We start from the raw sequence: 21,630 nt of genomic DNA, 5'->3' as shown, positions 1-21,630 counted from the left end.
TTAGAAGTTATACCTGTCCAGCAGATCCATCACTTCTGCCATGCTCTCTCCACTTTCACAGACTGTCTCACTGAAATAAAAGTCTGGATAAGTTTCAATAAATCAGAAACCCTCATCGAATCTCCTCCAAATATTTCTCACTCTCCATTGCTGGTCGCCCTGTCCTCAATCCTGATCCATAACCTTGGCATCATTATGGATCCCACCCTCTCCTTCAGACCACACATTGAAAATATCACTAAAACATAATTCCTTCACCTCCGAAATGTAGCACCAGTACACCAGTCACCAGCCTTTCCACACATCTGACGCTGAAAAACTGATTCAGTCCTTCATAACCTCTCGACCCGATGACTGCACTCCTTTATGGCCTTCCCTCCACTGGCCTTCAAAAATGTCAGAAAGTTCAAAATTCACTCACTCGTCTACTACCACTGTATCCTCCACATGAGGGTCGCGGGGGTCGCCCGCGCCCATCTCAGCACACACAGGGCAAAAAGGCGAGTACACCATGGACAGATCGCCTGTCCATCACAGGTCCATCTACCCGGAGAAAACCCACGCATACACGGGGAGAACATGCAAACTCCATGCAGAAAGGTCCTTCTTCCAAATGCGTCATGAACCCGGGTCTTCTTGCTGCAAAGGCAAGAGTGCTAACCACTACAACAACCATGTGGTGGCCCGCATCCAATTCAGTTCCAGATCCGTTTGTCACAGATTTGCATAAATATCACACAGTGATCATTTAAAATATGTTATTCAAATGAAAATAAGAAGATTTCTGCAAAAATTCTCAGTTCAAAACGTGGCATAGGTAATGGATTTGCTGGACTGGTAATCATCGGTGTAGCAGTGGAAATGAAGTCAGAGGGGAGCGAGCACTGAGCCTTGAGGGACACCGTGTGTGACTGGAACGGTGTGGGATTGCAGTCATCATTTTAAACTATTAACCATTTCTTTTGCACATATTTATACTTTCCCCCCTTTATCAATCTCCACAGAATTGTAAGAATATAGACTTAAAAACCTATTATTACAATAGTTTATCATCTGTAAGTAAGCTGCTCGTAATCACACATTTATTTATTTTTTTGGTTTTAACTATAACTCACAGATATTTGTAGCCTATAATTATGACTTTTCCCACCTTTTCCCTCCACTTACAAAATGTAAGTGCTTACATTTGTAAATAATTTAGCGCTGCTCTGAACATACATATATATTGTTATACATATATACAGTATGAGGGTAATTGGGTTATGTGGTCGGGCCAGGTGATAATATTAGCTGTAATCAAAAAAATAAATGTGGTGTATGCATTAAGTCCCCTGGGCTCCTCTGTGTGTTTGTTAACATTAAAACGCTGTAGTTGCAGAAGAGTGTGTGTGTGTGTGTGTGTGTGTGTATAGGATGATAAATTGCAGTGTTCTAAAGCTCCAGGGGTATGATTTTTGTAAACGGAGGAGTATAAATTTGGGACAATACTTGATGGAACATCAAAATTAGCTTTAAAACAGCTCATTTTGTGTCAGCTTTTGTTCTTGCTTGTACAAACATTACTGTGTCACTTTCACCTCCTTTGTTCTCTTTATCCTTCACTGTCGTGGTATACAGGAAAAAAGTGTCTGCGGGTTTTTCTACAGTTTCATTTACACAGTCACAAGCCTCTGTCTGAACCAGATTTTTTTTGTTCAGGTTTGTTCTTAAGATTTTTTTTCAGGGTCTGTTTTTAGGAGATTTTTTGTCGTGCTCTGTTTTTCATTTCCCTTAAATTGTAATTATCACCTTTGGATTTCAGTTCTATTAAAAAAAAAAAAAAACACTATGTTCTTCTGCAGACTTTTCACATTTCATGTTTATCAGTATCACACTGTCCACTTTGCATTTGTCATTAAAGCCAACTTAACTTTGAAAAGGGCTGTGATCAGGGAGGAGGATGGGAAAGTAACACTATTCCACCTAAATTAGCTGAGGCCAGCGTAAAAATTGATGGCACTTCAATTTAATTCCAAATGCTTCACCGGCTCTATTGTTAACTTTATCTTCTCTTTGGTGCAGGGCAGGTACAGTTAGTTTTTACACTCTAAAAGCCTTAATATCTGCCCGGTCGTGGCCCAACACACACCACGAGAGCAGAGAACGAAATGGAAAGTTTGAGTGCCACTAAAAACAAAACAATGAGATAAAATAAAATAAAAAATGATATGAAGCTTCACAGAGCTGATAGGAACTTTGTGCGTAAGAACACGATGTTTGTTTAAAAGCATCTTAAAGGGATAGTGTGGTTGTATGAGGTGCAGTATGGCACATAAGCCCTAGTATTCAGACAGGATTAGTTTTACATGTGGAGGTGGAGTAATGTCATTTCAACACAGGACATCTGTAATATTGATGGCCAATATTGCTCAGGATAAGAAATCTAGGTTGGGAGGGGTAAATCGGGGTCTAAGGGCCCAAACGTGGAAGGGTAGTGACAACAGGGTAGTGAACCCAGTGATTCCCAACCCTGCACTGGCTACGGGAAAACAACTTCACCCCGACTTCCCAGACACCAAGTTGCACTTGATTTGAGCACCGCCGGGTCTATTCGTATGGGATTAGTATTAGCTGAGGTAATTGTTCCAGACCTTTTCACCCCAGGTAAAAGTCACTGTAATCTTTACTGTCATTGTCCAGTAATGATGACTGACATACCACTGAGAAGCTCTGGTAATAATTACTTTACCTTTTCCTCTTTATGTAAAACTAATCCTGTCCATAAACCATTCACTCTTCCTGCACCAAAGTCCATTAAGAAAATCAGTATTTTAAGCTTTCTGGGACACAGTGTTTGGTAAGTTTTGGTGTCTTGGAGAGCCTTCGATGACTTTCTCGATGGACTTTGGTGTGGGAGAGTGAGCAGATTTCAAAGCGACACACATTCTCCCACTTTTATCAAACACCTTCTCTTATTTTACAGTCTGTTGTTGCGAAGGCCATTTGTGTGTGTGATTACACGCCTTCGACCCACAATTCCAATCCATTTTTGCTACAGTTTCCAAAGTGTGATCGATACAGTTTTATCTTTCCCAGTCGACTGCAGTTCCTCAGCGCTGCTTATGAGAGGATCAATGCCAGGGAGCGAGGGAGCGAGGGAGAGGTCAGGTCCTGCACAGTAGCAAAGCCTTTCCGAGCGCCGGTGGTTCGATAGCTTGTTAGCGTGCATGGCAGTTTTCATGAAACAGCCTGAAATGCAAAAGAAAGAAAGAAAGCACTGTAAACATAAATCTGTCACATTTCCAGCTGCATGTGTTGTCACACCGGCTCTGCTCATGTACAGTATAATCGCTGCTGTGGTAAAATGTGGGTTTTAATGTCCGTCACTGATGGATATCGGAGAAAAATGTCACCTTGCTGTGTTTCTATGCAGTTAGAAAAAAGACTGAGCTCAGATAATCAGATTATCATTTTGTGAAAGGATGCAGCTCACCTCTAGCTCCCGGCCGTCACAGTCATCAGGAAACTGGGTTTTAAAATTCAACAAGTCATGATCCGGAAGACTCAGAGGATGAGTCAGGACCTCGTAAGGGACGGCCGGGTGCGTCCAGGAAGACGGGACGTGGATGTTCCAGATATCAGACTGCCCAAAGGTCCCTGTGGATCAGAGACCAGGACTCTGAACAACATGGTGAACAAGAGAACTAAGTTTATCAACATTTATTTCATCTTAAAAGACCATTGTACGGAAATCCATTGAACAGTGCCTGTGTGCACTTTATTTGTCTATTTACTTGCACTTTTAAATTTCAATGTTTGTTTTGTAACTGTTATCTCCCTGTTTTTATGAACTATGGCTGCCTTTCTTGGCCAGCACACCCATTGATCTCAATGGGTCTTAAAATCCACACAACAGCTGAGATTCCATCACTTTTTATGTGCATTTGTGAAGACACGGGAGCTAAGAAACAGTTTTAATGTTGCATTAAAGTGTGAAAAAGTTCAGCAAGCAAAGGATAAACATGGGGCCGAAACATCACTCCAGCTTTTGCATTTTACTGCTCTGGAAAAATTCCAAAAAGTTACAGTTTGTTTCAAAAAGTGAGGACATTTTCAAAAAGCGAGGACATTTTCAAAAAGTGAAACTTTCAGAAACCTTTTCTGACTTTTTCCATTGCTAAATGTTGTTAGATTAACGCATGTTTTTTTAGTTTTTAAGTCTTTTTAACTGATCTACAGTGCAGCATTGTTTGCTTCACATTCGTGAATCTTCCAGTGACGACACTAAAAAAAAAACACCAGCTACTATCACTGATGGAAAAGAAGAAAATTAAACGAGAAGAGTCTAGCCCAGTGGTGCTTGAACTGTATAACATTAGTTGACAGATGAAGGACGCAACATAAGAACAGACCAAAGACAAGCAGAACAACAAAGGTTACACACTACAGCTTTAACACACTGTAAACCTGCAGCTAAGTAATATTGAGTGCTAAAATATAGTTAACCTGCCTGATAGTTTTCAGCGTGCAATGACAGGTATTGACACATCTGAGAGAGGAAGAAGAATGAGGGCACTTTCGGAGAAAAACTGATCATTTGATCCCTTTAGGGTTAATTCAGCCTTGTGTAAATAACAGTTCACCGTGATCAGCGGGAACAGTGGTGTTTCCCGCTGATCAAGATTAATGATCCTATCGTTGCATGATCATTAATAATGTCCAGAATGGGGGGGGGGCTGATAGATGAGGAATGACACCCACCGATGAATTCGCCACTTCGACTCCAGAGACGCACGGTGCGGTCGGTGGACGAGGTAAGCACCACTTGATCATTGTCAACAATCTGCAGGCTGGAGCAGAATAATGAGACACAATTGGAGAAAGTGTTAACGGCAGAAGTCTCTGAATAATCCAATGTGTTGGTTGGCGAGCGTTTGCTCAGCAGTATCTCACCTTTTGAAAATCGTCTGTTTAATCTGTACGGATGTGAACGGCACGTTAGAAAAATACTCTGTGCGGATCACGATAAGCAGCACCAGTCTCGTGACCGGTATCAATTTCAGTTACATTGCCCTGTATTACAAACTGCTATATAAATAAAGTTTCATTGATTGATTGACTGAAATGCAGACAAAAATAGCACAAAAATGATCCTGGGGCACGAAATGGCGTGGCACGATGGCGGGATCTGTGTTCCGTGTGAACGCAGCATGACGACACAAGTTAAAGTAAAAAAAACAAGACCCAAGACACAGATGACTATAACCATAAAGGATCTAAACACCAGGATTATAATAATTAGTTTTTGTTTTTAAAATGAGTTAAGTTTTAATTAGTTTTGGAGTGGGTATTTTAATTCGTTTTTATTTTTTGTAAATGCTTAGTTTATTTTAGTTTTTATTAGTTTCAGTGTAAGTTTTTTGTAATATGGAGTATTTGGTGGAAGATTCAAAAAGTATTCAACCCTTAGTGCTCACACAGGTGCACCCTTGACAAAAAAAAAAGATGTACAAACATCAGGCTGTCATCTGCATATCGTGTGATGCTGCGTTCACACCCGACGCGATGCGACAAATTCGTCAATGCACAGACGTAAAACGCACTGATGCATTGGCCAATCAGCGTTTAGATTTTGCGGATGACGTGACGTACTTGTACTTCGCACAAGTTTTCAGTTAGTTAACGTTTTATTTTTAAACTCTAGTTTTTATTTTTATTTCAGTTAAAGACATTTTTTTTTCCATTTTAGTTTACGTTAATAACCTTGGAACTGGGAGTGACGTCACCCGAATTTATCGCATTCAAGTTGAGAAGTTGGAAAAACAACATGGACGCAAATGTATCTTGGGCTAACCACTGTTAGCGATACCAGTGATTAACAACGCTCTATTTGGTATTTTAGCAGCAACGGTAAAATATTACTGCGTGTACGACTAAATTCCTGTGAAACAAATACGATACAAGAGCTATAAATGGTAAAGTAGCAGTGGTTGCTCCGAGTTGGAAATCCCAGTTCGGACTATAAATGTAAAGCACCAAAAGTATATGAATTTCACTTACCCAGAAACTCTGCTGGTGTGGGCACGCCAGAAGTACTGAGCTGGAAAAAAATGGCGAAAAATAAACAGTATCACATTTAAGATAACTTTTATTAAACTGTATATTTCCACTCTACTCGCTGCGTAAGTGAAAGTAAAGGTGACACTCACGTCGTGGTGATTTTTCCTCAGGGTTAAATTTGCTCATGTCGTAAACGTAGATGTAACCAATTTGGTCGGCAGCATAGAGCAACGTGTCCTCTTCTGTTTTAGCCATGATTGTGATCTTTTCTTGGAATAAAGACTGCAACATGGAAATTAGGAAAAGGTTCTCAGTTTGTAGCCACACTCGTCATCTCTTCAAGTATGTGACAGCAAAGCAAGAGAACTAAAAGTTTTTATGTACAATGGCCCAAAAACACAGTTTCCTGCTTTCTTTGCAATTATTTCAAAGATATGTTTAATTTCAGCTTTAGGGGAGGAACCTCCCAAATTAAAGTTCTGCATCATCTGCAAAGAAAATACCTTCTAGCTGTTAAAAAACAGTGGAGCTCAGCATAGAAAGTGTGCAGTTATTAAGATATTTGCTTACTCTTCAATCAGCGAATGTGAAGACAAAGAGGAAGAAAAGTAAACCTCTTTTCCTTTTCGTCGAATTCGCTGTATGTGATTTATTTCAGTTTTTGTTTCATTTTTTGTGATTTTAAACGCTCTTCTTTACGTTTATACAATACAATGATCACGTTTGTATAATATAATTATCATATTATAAAGTGATTCTGATCAAAAACCTATATTTTCCACTGTGACAGTTATACGCTTCTTTGAAAATTCTGTTCAAATGTGCGACACATGTTAATAAAAACTTGTTTCAGTCACAGAATTTGACATAAAATCAGTAAAATATCTCACAGCTCTGAAGCCGCTCACAAAGGGTCCTCCGCTGAGCACTCGCCAGACATTTATACAACCTTTAACAGAGAAAATGCATAATTTAAACGGCAGTGAGAGACATCGCTGGAGGTCGTAAAGTGCAACCGTCTGCGATAATTACGGCTCGTGACACTGACCGGCCGCTCCAGAGGACAGGAGCAGCGTGGCCGAGGAAAACGGGACATTCTTGAGGAAAATGATGCTTGGGACACTTTTGTCCAGTCCTGTGTGAGAGTGATAAAAATAATGATGCGATTCTGTCCACTGCAGCATATTAATCATTCAATAATCACCTTCAGCATTTTCTGCTGAGTGAGGGCAGACAAAGCGACACTGGATACGTCCAGAAACAACGTTCCACACGATTATCTCTCCGTCATAGCTGCTGGTGGCCAGGAGGGATGGAGGACACTGCACCACACACAGGATGTCCTCTTTATGACCGTTATTCTGGGGGACAAAAAAAAACCAACAACAAATGTGAGTGAATGTGAGTGTCCATCGTTTTAAAACTTCTTTACTACCAATCAAAAATAATATGCAGTTCAACAGACCATGTGACTCATTATTTCCAATCCTATAAAGCAACGCTACGTCCATTTTCATGCACCGTCCAAGTCAATCACAGAGGGGGACGAAAGTAAAAAACTGTGTCAACTGGAGTGTGTCAATGGAGGAGCAGGACAGATTAAAATATTATTCCACAGGACCAAATATGACTGTATAGCGGGCCTGGAGTTTGACACATGTGGTCTATGGGAAAAAAACTCGTCAAACTGTGAGATCAGGTCTGTCAAAGTCAATCACATCTGGGGCCGAAAGTAAAATCTGTGTCCATGTCGAGGACCAGGCGAGGTCAAGTCACACAAAATTCAAAAGAAAGCAACGTTATAGATTAAAAAAAGAAACCAATCACAGATTTTTATTTATCATGATATAACATGTTATACGTTAAGATATATTAGTTAATACAATGTATTGATTTACCCATGGAATAACCTCAGAAAGTGAGGTTTTTATGTTTTTAACAAACATATGAATGTCAAACAGCTTTAGCTGAAGCTCTGGTTTCACACAGATCAGCAGCCGAGTGTGACCCACATTCTGGACGAGCTGAGTCTGGATCAAAGCCGGAGCAAGCTGACACCGGCTTGTCAAACATTACTCCTGCTGCCTAAACTTCACACTGATATAAACTGATTCATCTGTCTTTATGCGTTCATTGCTCACCAAACGAGAATATTTGCTCGGAGAGTCTGAGCTGCCAACGAGGAAACGACTCAACTCATGAGCCAAATTAGGGGAAAGCAGATGGCATTTTGAACCTGAATTACACTCACCGCCTGAGCGAAACATGTTCAGCTGAACTGGGTCACGTTTTAAAATATTAATGAGACGAAACACGAGACTGACCATCTGGAAGGAAACAGGGAGATTCGCAGTTAACCGGAGCCTCGGTGGATACGAGGAGGAGACCAGAGTACAGTGTTTGCAACAAAACTATTGATCTTCCTCCTGCAGGACTTTAATGAAAAACTATTTCGAGTGAGGAATCTGCACATAATCAAAGAGCTCTCTTCTCTTTTCCTGGCTCCTCTAATGCAATCTCTCTGCTCCGTTAATGGGCCTCTTGGGTGTGAGTGTAACCACCAGCCGTAATGAAAGAGATGGCAGGCGACGCAGCATCAGGTCTCTGAATGGTTCATTCAGCATTACTGAGAATGAGATCCCCCTCAGTTTTGTTCTTAACCTCTCGGGCTCCACCTACAGTTGATAAAAGGTACCGTTTGTGAGAAGTGTGGTGAAAAATGTGTCACAGTAATTCGTAAAGTAACACAGACTAAGATTTGTTCTCGGGGACCCCCTTCAGTTGGTAAACGGTATTGTTTTTATACCTAAAGTCGACTATGTTGCAGTAATTACTATGGACTAGCGATCTGTCCAGGGTGAGACCCCGCCTTTCGGCCTATGTCAGCTGAGATTGGCCCAGCTGAGATTGGTAGTACTGTAATTCCTAAAGGGTAGACTATCTGCCAGATATCGATAGTGAAAAACGGGGCAGAAGCACTCACTCATTGATCATTTTTTTGACAATTTTACAGCCATAAAATCAAAAAAATTCCAGGCAGCCTAATTATCTTGATGGTCATAAGAGGATTAAAAGGTCCAGTGTGTAACATTTAGGACGATTAATTGGCCGAAATTAAATATTCCAGCCATAAGTATTTTTGTGTAAGTTGACACACATGTGGTCTATGGGGAAAACTCTTCAAACTGAACGGTTGTAGAGTACTCACAAAAGAACATTCATTTAGAAGAGTGGTACATTAAAATCAGGTTTCTGTCGCTGGAGAAATTAACCCTCCTATTATTTACTTTGTGCACCATGTTTCTACAGCAACAACCAAATAACAACAAACAACAGCAACCAAATAGTTCCCTGATGTGATATGAGATATGACAAGAAAGTAAAAAAAAAAAAAAAACTGTTCGATATAGTGTGGAATTGAAAAATGTCCAAACTGAGTGAAATGGAAAAAGGAGAGAAGGATAAAAGGGAGACAGTGGGTTCAGGTCGCCCACTGTTCACTTCAAAATGTTCCTTCAGGCAATGCCGCAAAGTAGGTCAGAGGTCACAAGCGCTTTCTTACCCATCTCTCTCAGAGCTTTCCAGCTAGTCAGCAAAATAACAAATAATAAAAAGAAGCTTATATAGTGTCGGGCCAGGTCTGCAGTGTCCTCTGCTCTGTGTGTCTGTGTAACAGCAGAGATAGAACAAGCAGAGATGGTTTTGTCTCCACAGTCCTGAAGGGGCAACAATGACCGAGGACACGAAACACTTTATCATCTCTGTTCTGTAGATGTGTCAGAGATGATAAATAGATACACTGCAGTGCAGGTCAGAATGACTCCATTACTCGATTATTAATCAATTATTAAATTAACTGTCATGACCTATGAATTGGTTTTTAGTGGGGTTTTTTTAATTAAAACAAGTTTTCTTATTTTTCAGCTTCTTATACGTAGATATTCTCTTGTTTCTTTGCTCCATATGACAAAGAAAGAATCATTATTTCGCATTTTTCCACATTTTATGGCCCAAACGATTACTTGATTAATCGATTATGATACTTATCATCTTTGTGTGAGAATATGTCAACATTTTTGTACAAAAATCCATCCATTAATGTAAATGAAGGTGTTAAATTAACTCAGAACAGATGAGTTATAATCACAGACTGTATGTAAAAAGTGGATGTAGTATCCCAGTTCTCCTGTGGTTGCCAGTGTGGAATTAAATATATACTAACTGGCCACCAGGGGGCCACTTTTCCAAGTCTACTACTCGATTTCTGTCATGGCCTCAATCACTATAGTTTCAGGTCATTTTCAATAGAACACGATGTCAAACTGTGTTGGGACGCATCGTGAGTGGACACCAGAGTGATTGACAGCTGCTGTCGTCCAATAGGAGCCTGGTTTCAGGTCAACTTGTGCTTGGAAAATGTTAGCTTGTTAGCTCCGTGGCTGCAGTTGGACATTCCTGTGAGATGCTGGTTTAAATTTAGTTTTAGTCTGATAGGTGATTGTTGCCACTTGGTTTTAATACAAGAAAGGTGCTTTACATGTATTTACATGAACCTAAATTGTCCTTGTTCCTGATTAAATTAACCCTTTTAATGTTTCAATGCTTCCTTTTTGGCTTAATTCCATGAGTAAAATGCCTTGTTTTTACATATTAGGCCATAATGTCTGTGTACCTTAATAGTTTTTCTTTACTTTTTTTGTGTGTTTTAGGGCATTTATTCTGTGGCATATACGTTATGTGTATTATATGACCTTTGTTTGCTGTTGTTCTGCAGATGTTGTAGCAAATGAAAAATGTCCCTTTGTCGTCAGCAAAGGTCACTAAAAGATTAACTATGTGAACAAATTTTTTGCAGAACTTCAACTTTGTTGTATTTGTCCTGGTGTAGTTTTCTCTTTCTTCTTCTTCTTCTTCTTCTTATTATATATTTATTTATCACATTGTTTTTAATGTACCACTCAGTTGTTCACATATGTATGTTTTTTGTTTTGTTTTTTAAAGGCATAGTTAATATCTTAAAAAATATTCAAACTATGTCACCTTTATGTTGTACTTTACTTTTATGTTGTTCACTTTTAGTTGAAATAAATTGCGATGTTTTGACAAATGTGAGTTTCAAATCGTGTTTTCTGTCCCGACCACAAAGACACAATTTGTCCTCTTGTCACTTTGAACACAGAAACAAAATAATGATGTGTCTGTGTGAGATATTTGTCTGCAGGGGGGAGAATATGAAACATTATTGCAGAAACCCATTGAACTGCCTATTATTTGATTCTGACAGTTTTCTGCTCATGAATCACCAGATCATCCTGCCACGAAGGCTGCGGCTTCTGGACGTGACGGAGGTCGCCGGGTGCGTCCTGAATAAAATACAGAGACACATTTCAAACCTGTGTATAACAAGGACAGCAGAACATTATTGAGATTCTTAATAACCTGACAAATGACGTGCCGAGTCACACCTTTTTCCCCTCAATCGTCAGGTTGTTATAATGAAATTCAAAACAGGCTGGATGTGATTCAATCTATCAATCATATTTTCTGCTCCTTCCCCTGGAAATGACGGCAAATAAATGCAAATGGGATGCAGTAGGAAGGGAGACACGGGGAGGAAATGGGTTTCTGTGAAATGCAACTGACAACATAACACCTGAGTTTCTGTCTTTTCTCTTGTACTCACTGAGTAAATGTCAATCGTCCGGTCCCGGCCCGCAGATATCACATAGCTTTAAAATAGAAATTGCACAAGCGCAACGTGAATTCGACTTGATGCATCAAGCGGAGAATTATTTGCAGAGTGTCACGTTGTTACTCACCAATTTCGGTGAACTTTCAGAAAGATGCAGTGGCAAACCTCCAGGCATTTTCCGTCTATGGGGGGGGAAGGGGTGAAAGTGATTTTTCACAATTACTGGAAAGTGTTGGGCTTGGATGGGATTTTCGCTTTTCAGGGAGTAATGAAAATTTACCATCCGTGCCCTTCTTCAGCGTCTTCAGGCACTGACCGTTGCTGAAGTTCCAGATCTTCAAACATCCATCTCTTCCACCTGTGATGAGTCTGCAGATACAGGATAAACCTGATAGTGACAGGGTTTCTCAGTCCTGGTCCTTGAGACGTACTGGCCTGCAGGTTTTCCAAATTTCCCCTGCTCCAACACACAATGAGTTTGTGTTGAAGCAGGGAAACATCGTACGATTGGGGACTCCGTTCAATGGGGGGTTGCAACATGCAGCCGATCGGAGTTTGCGTTCATATTTTTGCACCAAACCTTTTGAATAACGCGTTCCCCTCCTCGCCCGAGGCAGCGCTGAGCGTCTCCTCGGCGCCCGAGGCAGCGCTGAGGAGACGAGGAGACACCATTCACTCTCACATTCACCCGAATGGATTAACCTCTGAATGATTTTGGACTGTGGGAGGACACCAGGAAACCTGGAGAAAACACACACACGCGGGGAGAACGTGCAAACTCTGCACAGAAAAGGCGTTCAGTTGAACCAGGATTGAAACCGGTGACCTTCTCTCTGTGAGGTATAATTGAAAACATTATTGTTTACTGCAGCTTTCTGATATTGCCAATTTGAACCACTTTAAATTTCATATCTGTTTGTTTAATGATGTTTAATATTTTAAATGACATTTTATTAAGTTTAAGTTGACAGATGCTTCATCTGTTCAGTGTTTCTCTGAATTAAAGGGGGACTGATTAGATGAAAAGGGAAGAACATGTACTGTAAAAGACCACTTGTCGAGTCTTGGAGACTCAGGGGACCAGCTCGAGTCTTGAAAAGGAGTGGGAGTGTAAGCCCTGTGACTTATTTCAAATTCACATTGGGGACAAATAAGGGAGGGCAAACACAGAGCAGATAAAAAATCCTTTGTCTGCTTGATTTTAAATTTTTTATATTTATATTATTTTTTTTTTTTTATTGATTTGAGTTTAATATCCAATGTATTTACTTGCCTCTGTAAAATCACTTGAAGCTCAGCTTTAACATTTCTCTGTGTGACGACACAGAATAAAACGCCGATTAGACAAAATGTGACAAAAAAAACAAACAAAAAAAAAACTGTCACTTCCACGGAAGCTCAGCTTCTCTGGGAGTCAATGGAGCGGTGGGCGGACAAACAGCTGCTCGTTGAGCGATAAAGAACATTTTCATTTGTAAATAAAAACACTATAATATCATTTCAGATTTACATAATTATCGTGTTTCCTTGTTCTAGTTGTTCATTTGCAGAATTTAGGTAGAAATAACTGGGCCTGATATGAGCTTCCCCGTTTGTGTGCTGTGTCCTTTATCCAAAAAAAAACCCCACAGTACCACAGTTTGAGAAACATGAAATTAAAGTATATTTCATTTAAACTCAGATACTCTACCTCCTCCCTTTGAGGTCAAATGTCATGCACGTGATGGCAGACAGATCCCGTGTGCCCCCGAACTCAAACACCTGACGCCCGGTGTCCAAATCCCAGACTTTAACCACCTGAAAAACAAGAACAGTTAAACGTACCGTAAACATTAAAAACAAAGTGAAATCATGACACGTGGAGCTGCTCGTCAGCGACGCTGATGTCGCTGATGTTGGACTCACGGATCCTTCAGTGCAGCTCACGACTTCCCGGAACTCCTCGCTGTAGCCGCAGCACGTCACGGCCTCGCTGTGCGAAAGCGTCAGGCGCCGGCAGACTTGTTGCCTTAAAGAATGACAAATTTAAAATGAGAAATAATAATGTGAAGGAGATGCCGGCGTCTGTGAAGAAAAAAAATACCATGAAAGTGAATGTTTCATGCTTACTTATAGCTCTATGTTTTATATTCTCTGATCCCGTGAGTACAAGTTTGGCATGATTTGCAGTGAAAATGATAAAATGTCACTCTCTCAAAGTGCCTGTTATTGAGCCTCTGACTGAAAGAAGCAACATGAGCTCTGGGTCTAAATGTCTCCGACATGAGAAAGCCCGTTCAAAGCTCATCATCGTCCAACTAATGTTCTGAAAGCATACTTTAAATCAAACTGAAATGAAGTAAAAGAACACAACTGGCTCAGAATGTGCTAGGTTTCCACTTTCACTTCTGAGATTCTGTTTAGATTTTTTTATTTTATGGCGCGTTTCCACTAGTTCGAGTTCTCTCAAACTACAGAATACGTAGTAATAATTGTAACTAATTTTCTCTTTGCCTGTATTAATAGATCCATATGTGGGAAAAGGCTGTTACAAAACTCTAAACTCTGCCATGATACAACTGATGTTTAAATTTAAACAAATAAAGACGAGCGTGACGTCTTTTTCCAAATCACTATCTCGTGGTTATTTAATTCACTCCATGCAAGTCGACTTGAAAATCCCCAGCTGTCCTCCTTGTGAATTTCACACATCGTTATCCTTAATTACTTTTGAGGACTTTTTTTTTACAAAGTTTCTTCAGAGGTCTTTGGATTTTATGATGATGAATAAAACACAAAAAAGCCAAACGACGACCAACCTCATCATGAGCGAGAGCGCGGCCACGCAGTCTGCGGCGACGAACAGGGATTTCATGGCCGAAGAATACGAGCACGCGGTGACGTCGCCGTGAATCCCGCTGGCTTTGGCTTCTGCTGTGAACAGGCAGCACTGGTCCTGTATGTCCCACACCTCACACGTGACGACACATATTTGCACCATTAACGTGAAGAATTATCACTTTATTGGACTTTACATGCTGCCAAAAGTACCAAAACACTTATTATTCCATGACAAGTTACGTTATTTTACTGCACAATGTTCATTTCCAAGTTTGTCAACAGTTTTTGGCGGTGTGATTGGTCGCTGATCACACAAGTATGTTCCCATTCAATTTTGGGGAAAATCTACCCACTGACGACATCACAAAAAATGTTATCAAATATATCCAACCCAATGTATAAAGCACTTTAACCCTTGGTGATCTGGTAATGGAGGAAGTACTGAACAAATAGTTTTAATGAACTGATTCTAATGATTCAGTTAGAACACTGAAAACAACTGCTTTACAAGTCACTACTCACTCTGAGTTGAGTTCCCCTTAACGCGCAGCAGCATTTTTTTCATGTCTTTCAAATATTTCTAAAACCCAACAGTGTAGTAAAACTTTAAGATACAAACAATGTGATTTAAACGTCAGGAATCACCTTCACTGTGCCGTCAATGGAGACGGAGAAGACGTGACCGTCCTCTGAGGAGATGCACAGGTGGACGACGGGAGCGCAGTGGCCTTTTAAAATACCTGTCGGTTTCCTGAAAAGAAAAAAAGAAAGAAAAAAGGGCATGTTTTTCATGTTCATGTTGAAAGGGGGAAATTTCAAGGATATTTTTCAACCTGGCTCCCATATTTTTAAATATGTATCAGTGAAGATAAATGACATGCAGTCGTCTTTTGTATCCGCACACGTATCCGCTTTTCTGAGGAGATGTGCGTCAAACGCGTGTGTGAATAAAATCCATGCCTTTGTGTTTGAGTCTGAGGTTTCTTGTATTCTCCCTCTGTGGACACAGAGTCACAGCGTCCTTGCAGAAGCTGGTTCAGCCTCCACCACGTCATAAATTTGTCATTCAAAAGCCACGCGTTATTAAAGTAGACGCACTTCGCTGGCATTTCTGCAGATCAGCATCCGGTCAGAGCTCGCTAACGTCACTCGTGAGTGAAAATAATGTCACACCAAGTGACTGACGTCCGTGCAGCTTGGAGGTTTTTACCTAATATCCCAATTAAAAATGTTTCTGAAATGTTCACCATTTCCAGGCCTCAACGCAATATTTTTTATTTTAAATATGTGTTATACTGTTCAAATTTAACACGCAAAATCTGTAAGTGACTGCAATGCTTTTTGTTTTTCTTCATAAAACACTTTTAGCATGCAGTAAATTGTAAATAACTGCCAGATAATGAAAGTTATTCTTGAAAAATGGGCAAAAGCACCTACTCACAGGACATTTTCTGGTCCTTTTATGGTTAAAATAAGCAACAACAAAAAAATCCAGACAGACATATTGAGGCTTAGGTGGTAAAGGGGTAAAATCATAGAGAGCCCAGGTAGAAAAATCTCAGGATTGGGCCTTTACAGTCCACTGAATTCTGGTTCCTAACCCAGAGAAATGTGGGTTCCACATCCGTATGAGGCGGTCCATGCCCCCGGTGATCAACAAGCTGTGCTTGTGACACAGATCAAAGCTCTTGACTCCTTTGTAAACGGCGAACACCGTCTGGTCGCTGGACGCCCGCGTCCGTGGGGTCCAGCTCATCTGGACCTTCTTGGTCTTCCCTTCATAACAGGCCTCTCTGATCTCGCTCAGCCGCTGCCCGGCGTCTGTCAGAGGCAGCACGCGGCCTCCAGACGGAAAGAGAGGGGGAAAAAAAAGAACAAAAATACATACACACACATATATGTTACAAGGCCACTTGTACGAGCATCAATCAAAGCATGCTTTTTAGATCCAGGGTAAGTCATTATCAGAATAAATGACCCAGCTGGAAAGTGGAAATGCCCACGTACACACATGCACACACACACATGCATGCATTGATTGGTGAGTCATTCCCTCAGAGCTCTGTTGCCATGGCTGCCTTCAACACACACATAATTACTGTACATCGTACGCACTTTCAGCCCGAACACCGCGTATGAAAGAACAGACAGTTTTTTGTTGTTTATTTTTAAGTCCAGGTGACGATGTTGCTGTGTTCACACAGAGAAAATGCTAATTACCTAAAACAAGAGCCGACGAGTCGTCACCGGACGAGGAGACGACGGCCTGGAAACTCGGGAAATATCTTGCCTGGTTTCAGAGAGAAGAGTTAGTTCCTGTTTAAATATCAACAAAATGTCCGTTTCTTTCAATCAGAATAAGAAATGTTTCATTTCCCCTGGAGGGGAAATTGCTTTCATTACAGTTACTCCAACCAAGAACAGGAAATAACAGAACATTCACAGCCTATAAAGTAAGAAACATACACTGAGAAATTCTTAATTATATATAAATGATGATATAAAATGAATAAAATACATACAAACGTTCTAATGTGACCTCTGCTGATTGAGTGAAATCCATGTGTTTTTAAGATCTTGTAGTAACACACAGTAACGCACTGTAAGTCATTGTAACGCGGAATAACACGCGGTAATGCACTATAACATGGAAGTTACGAAATACAGTCCTTAAAGGGGTTGAAAGAAAGTTTGAGAAAACACTGGGTTATAATTTGACTGAAAACTTAACCCATGAAAATTTGAATCCTTACGACTAAAACAAACCCGCTCGTTTTACAGGATAATCATTTCTTGTCCCCGCCCGTCCGGCTCTACTGCTGTATACACACAGCAAGGAAAGTTACACACTGCAGCTTTAAATCAAATGCCACACCTGCGTCACCCAGTCATGATGAACCTTCCATCTGACGAAGGTCACGTTGGGAGAGGTCGCCGCGTTGTCAATCACTATGTTTGGTATGTTCTCAACCTTTGGTAATTTATTCCACAATCTGTTAAAAGAAAAAAAGAAAAAAGGGGGGTTAAATACAATCAGGTGCATTTAATCCTTTCAAACTCTGGAGGCAGACATCCTAAGAGTTAAGAATCAATATTCCTCAAATGTTAATTTTTGGTTTTCTATTGTCTTTGATGTCTCCAACTTAGTTGTTTTTTGTGCTGATGAACAAATAAGCGACCAGATCTATTAATATTTTATAGATTAATGGATATAAAAACCGGAAAGTGTGTAAAAATTCTAAAATACATATAATAATGTCTCTCTCTAATGAAAATTTATTTTTCTGACAGTAATTGATCACTGAGGAGAACAAGAAAACAAAAAAATGGATGGATAAAGATTGAACTGGAGTCTAATCTGCCCAATAGAGGACAAAAATGACTAAAACACATATATATATATAAATATGTATATATATATATATAAATATATATATATATATATATACATATACATGTATATATATATATATATATATATATATATATATATACACATATATATATATACATATACATATTAAAAATGTAAATGCCACAATATGAATACATTGTGTTCAGGAGGTCTTTAAAAAAAAGCACATTTACCTGAGTGTATCTCCAAAAGAGGAAATTAAAATGATTGTCACACATCCCTGAAACATAAAGATAAATAAATAAATAAAACATAAAAACAACACTCTGATATTGTATTTATTTATTTTTTTTTAATGTTTGAACCTCAGCGTCTCCATACAAAATACAGCATTTGTCAGGTCCGGTGTAGCTACGAGGAAAAACACACACCATGATGTGAGATCTTATTCAACTACATAATCCAACACACACACACACGTGGTTTTGTTACTTACCCGTAGTTTAATGTCAGAGGAACCGTCTCCAGAGCACTAATCTGACAATAAGGCTCCAGAGTGGAGAGATCATAAAACTGTATCTCTCTGTCGCTGTAAGACAACAAAGTAAACATCAGCTGGGATCAGTAGACAAAAATAATAACACACAACTCCACATAGATAATGCAGTTTTATTATTACCCTGTAGCAATGACCAGCTTCTTATACTCGGCTATCAGAGTAAAATTACTTGCCCACTTTGACTTCCTGTTGGCAGGTCCTTCATTCTGTAGTGAAGAGATTAGCTCAGGTTTGACACATGAACGACACCAACAGTAATTTTAAGAACATGTTCATCACATTATCTCACTGTTAGACAGACTTTTCTGGCTTGAAACGAAAGTTTAACGGCCACAGGAAAAATCTTGTTTTTTAGCTCTCAGACACACAGGAGCTGCTGGTCCTCTGCTGTCTCTATTAGTAAGTATTTGTCACTTGGGTAAATCCAAACAATGGATTTCAAACACAAAAGTCACAAGACAACACATTTGAATTTAGTTAAAGAGGCAGCACTGGATTTACAACTCCCCTGCACCATTATGAAAAAATGCTGATTTTCTCAATGGACTTTGGCAGTGGGTAACAAACTTCAGTTTCTAGCTGGAAAGGTCCATCTAAATGTGGATGAAAGTAACAAATATGCACTATATGGACAAAAGTATTTGGCAACACGTGATAAGTATTGTATTCAGGTGATTCAATCAGACTTTGGGCTCGACAGCTGCCGTTATCGCTACAAAAGAGATACCATCTCCATATTAAAGTACTGTATATGTATTTAAAAACGTCATTACAGTCCCTGTGTCATGGTCAGGCGTCCAAATACTTTGTCCTTTTAGTGTATATATTTTGATTTTGTTTGGTAATCTTCTTGTGAAGAGGCTGAAGTCTGTTTTCACTTCTGTCAGTGAGAGGGAGGGTCCAGGTCCTGAAATCAGTTTTAATACATGTCTAATGATAATGTGTCATAACCATATAATGTAATAATAACAATACATTTTATTTATATAGAGCTTTTCATAAACTCAGTCACTTTACATTAAAAAGGACAAGAATTAATAACATAATTAGGCAAGAAATTAGAAGTTAAAACCACACAATATGTAAATATCCGAATTATAGAGAAGGTTCAACTAACATGTAATGAATATAGTGTAAAATGGCTGATGTTTAACATTAAAGTCTATATTCTTTATCCATATTTCTGCCATTAAAAAAAAGAAACAAACAGTCAGTTAATCTGTGTCGTTGCTATATCCACAGTATTTTGCTGGCGTAACCTCACAGTTGCCTTCAAACACGAGTGAGTCTGACTGTTACGCCGCGACACATGCGGCACATGCTCTGTCATTTAATGAACGCAAGCGCTGTAGTTTGATCAGTGGCTCTGACTTTCACTCTGTTCTGCTGCGGCAGAAAATGTCAGCAGTTAAAAATAGTCCCCATCTCACTAATGTTTCCCCCGTTTGATCGAAAGAGAAACCTAAATTTATTTGTATAAGGAATATTTTACACTTTACAATTCTTCCACCTAATGTTCTTCCTGTGTTGCCGTAGTTGGCCCGGAAGGATTAATTTTTTTATGTTTTACTACTTTGTAGTCGTTTGTACAGACTGTGTATGATGAAGTTCGTGTTATTATAAATACGTAATTTAGCGACTCAGGAACGTGGCCGATGCTAACCGTTAGCATATGAATGTATTTTGCCATAGAGGTTAGCGTGAAGCTAACACATAGACTGTAAACTGTTTTCTGTACACCGAATTAATGAGTTATTGTATGCTTAGTGTTTCTCAAATAAAACTTTAAAACAAATCTAGCAAGGGCAGAATATTTGTATAAAGTGTAGTAAAGTAAAGTAAATTTACCCATTTTTAAAATTAATAAAGGCTATAGATTATTTAAAAATGAACATTATTTTTCTGTTTTTAAGCCTCAAGGTTTACGATTGCGACCACAGACCTCACCTGCAACTCAGACAATTCTACCAGTGTCCACTTGTGCCACTGTTTAGCATCTATTGTCCTCTTAATGGGAACATAATTAACAAAATTGACAACATATTTTATTAAAGAAGAGCTGAAATTGGTGGTTACAATCATCCTGATGAAAATGATTAAAAATAAACTTAACTTCTGTTTTTGCAACCAGCAGAGTTGCCCCCTTGTGGCTATAATTGTTTTTCTTTTTTAGTTGTGTTTATTTTCAATCTTCAGCACAGGGAGCTTTGTGGGCGAGAGTCAAACAGAAAAGGGAAATATTTAAAAGCCATTTACATACAAACAAGTGTTTTGTCTTGTGGAGTCTGAGTTCAGGGCTCCAGAGACAAACGGCGCCGTCCTCCCGCACTGTGACCACGGTGCCGTCATGCGTGGAGCGGATGTTGACGACGGGGATCCCTTGACCCAGCGCCTTCACAGTGGCAGGCAAAGTAAAAGCCACCTGCTTGCTGCGTCGTGCACTTTCCTCCCTCTCCTTGTGCTCCTGCAGCACGTGTGCGCAGAACTGACCCTGCGACACAAGCGTTATTGTTTGTTAGCAGCACATGTTCAGCCGGTGCATCTGTATTGTCAAAAAACTGTGTGTTTTTTTGAACGTGAAGAGAATAGCGATAGTGCGTAGAATTTTCAGGATTCTGTTTTTAATCACACGTTTTATTTTGGTTACTGACCTTTCTTCTCACTTCCTGTTCTATGTTTACGGGCTGTCCACAAGGAAACAAATTTAGGTCAATCCGCTAACGTATCTTTGTTTTTGTGTACTTACTTGAGTCGCCCCTGGCTTTCTTCATTCTCTTCCTCTCTCTGTTTATATGACTATATATTCATACATGGCTTTATTTAAAAGAATTTTGTACGCAGTGTACATGTCACATGGTCAATCTAATCTAATCGACAGTGCCACGTACAGGTGTGGCATATGTACTACAGCGTTTCGAGTCGTTTTTTAGTGATTAGATTTTTAGTGGATGAAGACATTGCCAGAAAACTTTCAGTACGTTTCATTTCCATGAGGATAAGGTCTGAGTTTTCCTGCTATTTATTTGACCACCCCCACTCCCCTGTCCCTGCCCTTTTTTAATTAGTCAACCCATTTTTTGGACTTGGGACACGTTTCTTCAACCGTAACACCTCCTGAATTTGGATTTCGAACTCCTCGGAGGAACCTCACCAACCATAACATAG

The 21,630-nt window shown here is 39.7% G+C and overlaps 1 protein-coding gene across 2 annotated transcripts in view; it reads right to left on the bottom strand.

Moving 5' to 3' along the window:
- Positions 1–1,836: 1,836 nt before the first annotated feature.
- Positions 1,837–21,630, bottom strand: part of wdr95 (WD40 repeat domain 95) — a 30,843-nt gene continuing 11,049 nt past the window's right edge. For both annotated transcript variants that reach the window (XM_044032150.1, XM_044032151.1), the window contains 24 exons: positions 20,726–20,956; positions 18,586–18,671; positions 18,403–18,495; positions 18,272–18,317; positions 18,140–18,186; positions 17,427–17,544; positions 16,772–16,841; positions 16,153–16,393; positions 15,197–15,302; positions 14,530–14,681; positions 13,637–13,739; positions 13,422–13,528; positions 12,012–12,100; positions 11,859–11,913; positions 11,723–11,768; positions 11,343–11,402; positions 7,244–7,400; positions 7,088–7,174; positions 6,930–6,988; positions 6,189–6,321; positions 6,040–6,079; positions 4,741–4,829; positions 3,473–3,636; positions 1,837–3,228 (listed from right to left, as the gene is read on the bottom strand). In XM_044032150.1, the coding sequence (XP_043888085.1) occupies positions 3,217–3,228; positions 3,473–3,636; positions 4,741–4,829; positions 6,040–6,079; positions 6,189–6,321; positions 6,930–6,988; positions 7,088–7,174; positions 7,244–7,400; positions 11,343–11,402; positions 11,723–11,768; positions 11,859–11,913; positions 12,012–12,100; positions 13,422–13,528; positions 13,637–13,739; positions 14,530–14,681; positions 15,197–15,302; positions 16,153–16,393; positions 16,772–16,841; positions 17,427–17,544; positions 18,140–18,186; positions 18,272–18,317; positions 18,403–18,495; positions 18,586–18,671; positions 20,726–20,956 (2,391 nt within the window). In that variant the 3' untranslated portion in view covers positions 1,837–3,216. The remainder of the gene's footprint in view (positions 3,229–3,472; positions 3,637–4,740; positions 4,830–6,039; positions 6,080–6,188; positions 6,322–6,929; positions 6,989–7,087; positions 7,175–7,243; positions 7,401–11,342; positions 11,403–11,722; positions 11,769–11,858; positions 11,914–12,011; positions 12,101–13,421; positions 13,529–13,636; positions 13,740–14,529; positions 14,682–15,196; positions 15,303–16,152; positions 16,394–16,771; positions 16,842–17,426; positions 17,545–18,139; positions 18,187–18,271; positions 18,318–18,402; positions 18,496–18,585; positions 18,672–20,725; positions 20,957–21,630) is intronic.

The sequence above is a fragment of the Solea senegalensis genome, linkage group LG8 (genome assembly GCF_019176455.1).
Source record: "Solea senegalensis isolate Sse05_10M linkage group LG8, IFAPA_SoseM_1, whole genome shotgun sequence".
In the NCBI taxonomy this organism is placed as follows: Eukaryota; Metazoa; Chordata; class Actinopteri; order Pleuronectiformes; family Soleidae; genus Solea; species Solea senegalensis.
The sequence above is the reverse complement of the archived record's forward strand: the minus strand, read 5'-3'. Positions and strand labels throughout refer to the sequence as shown.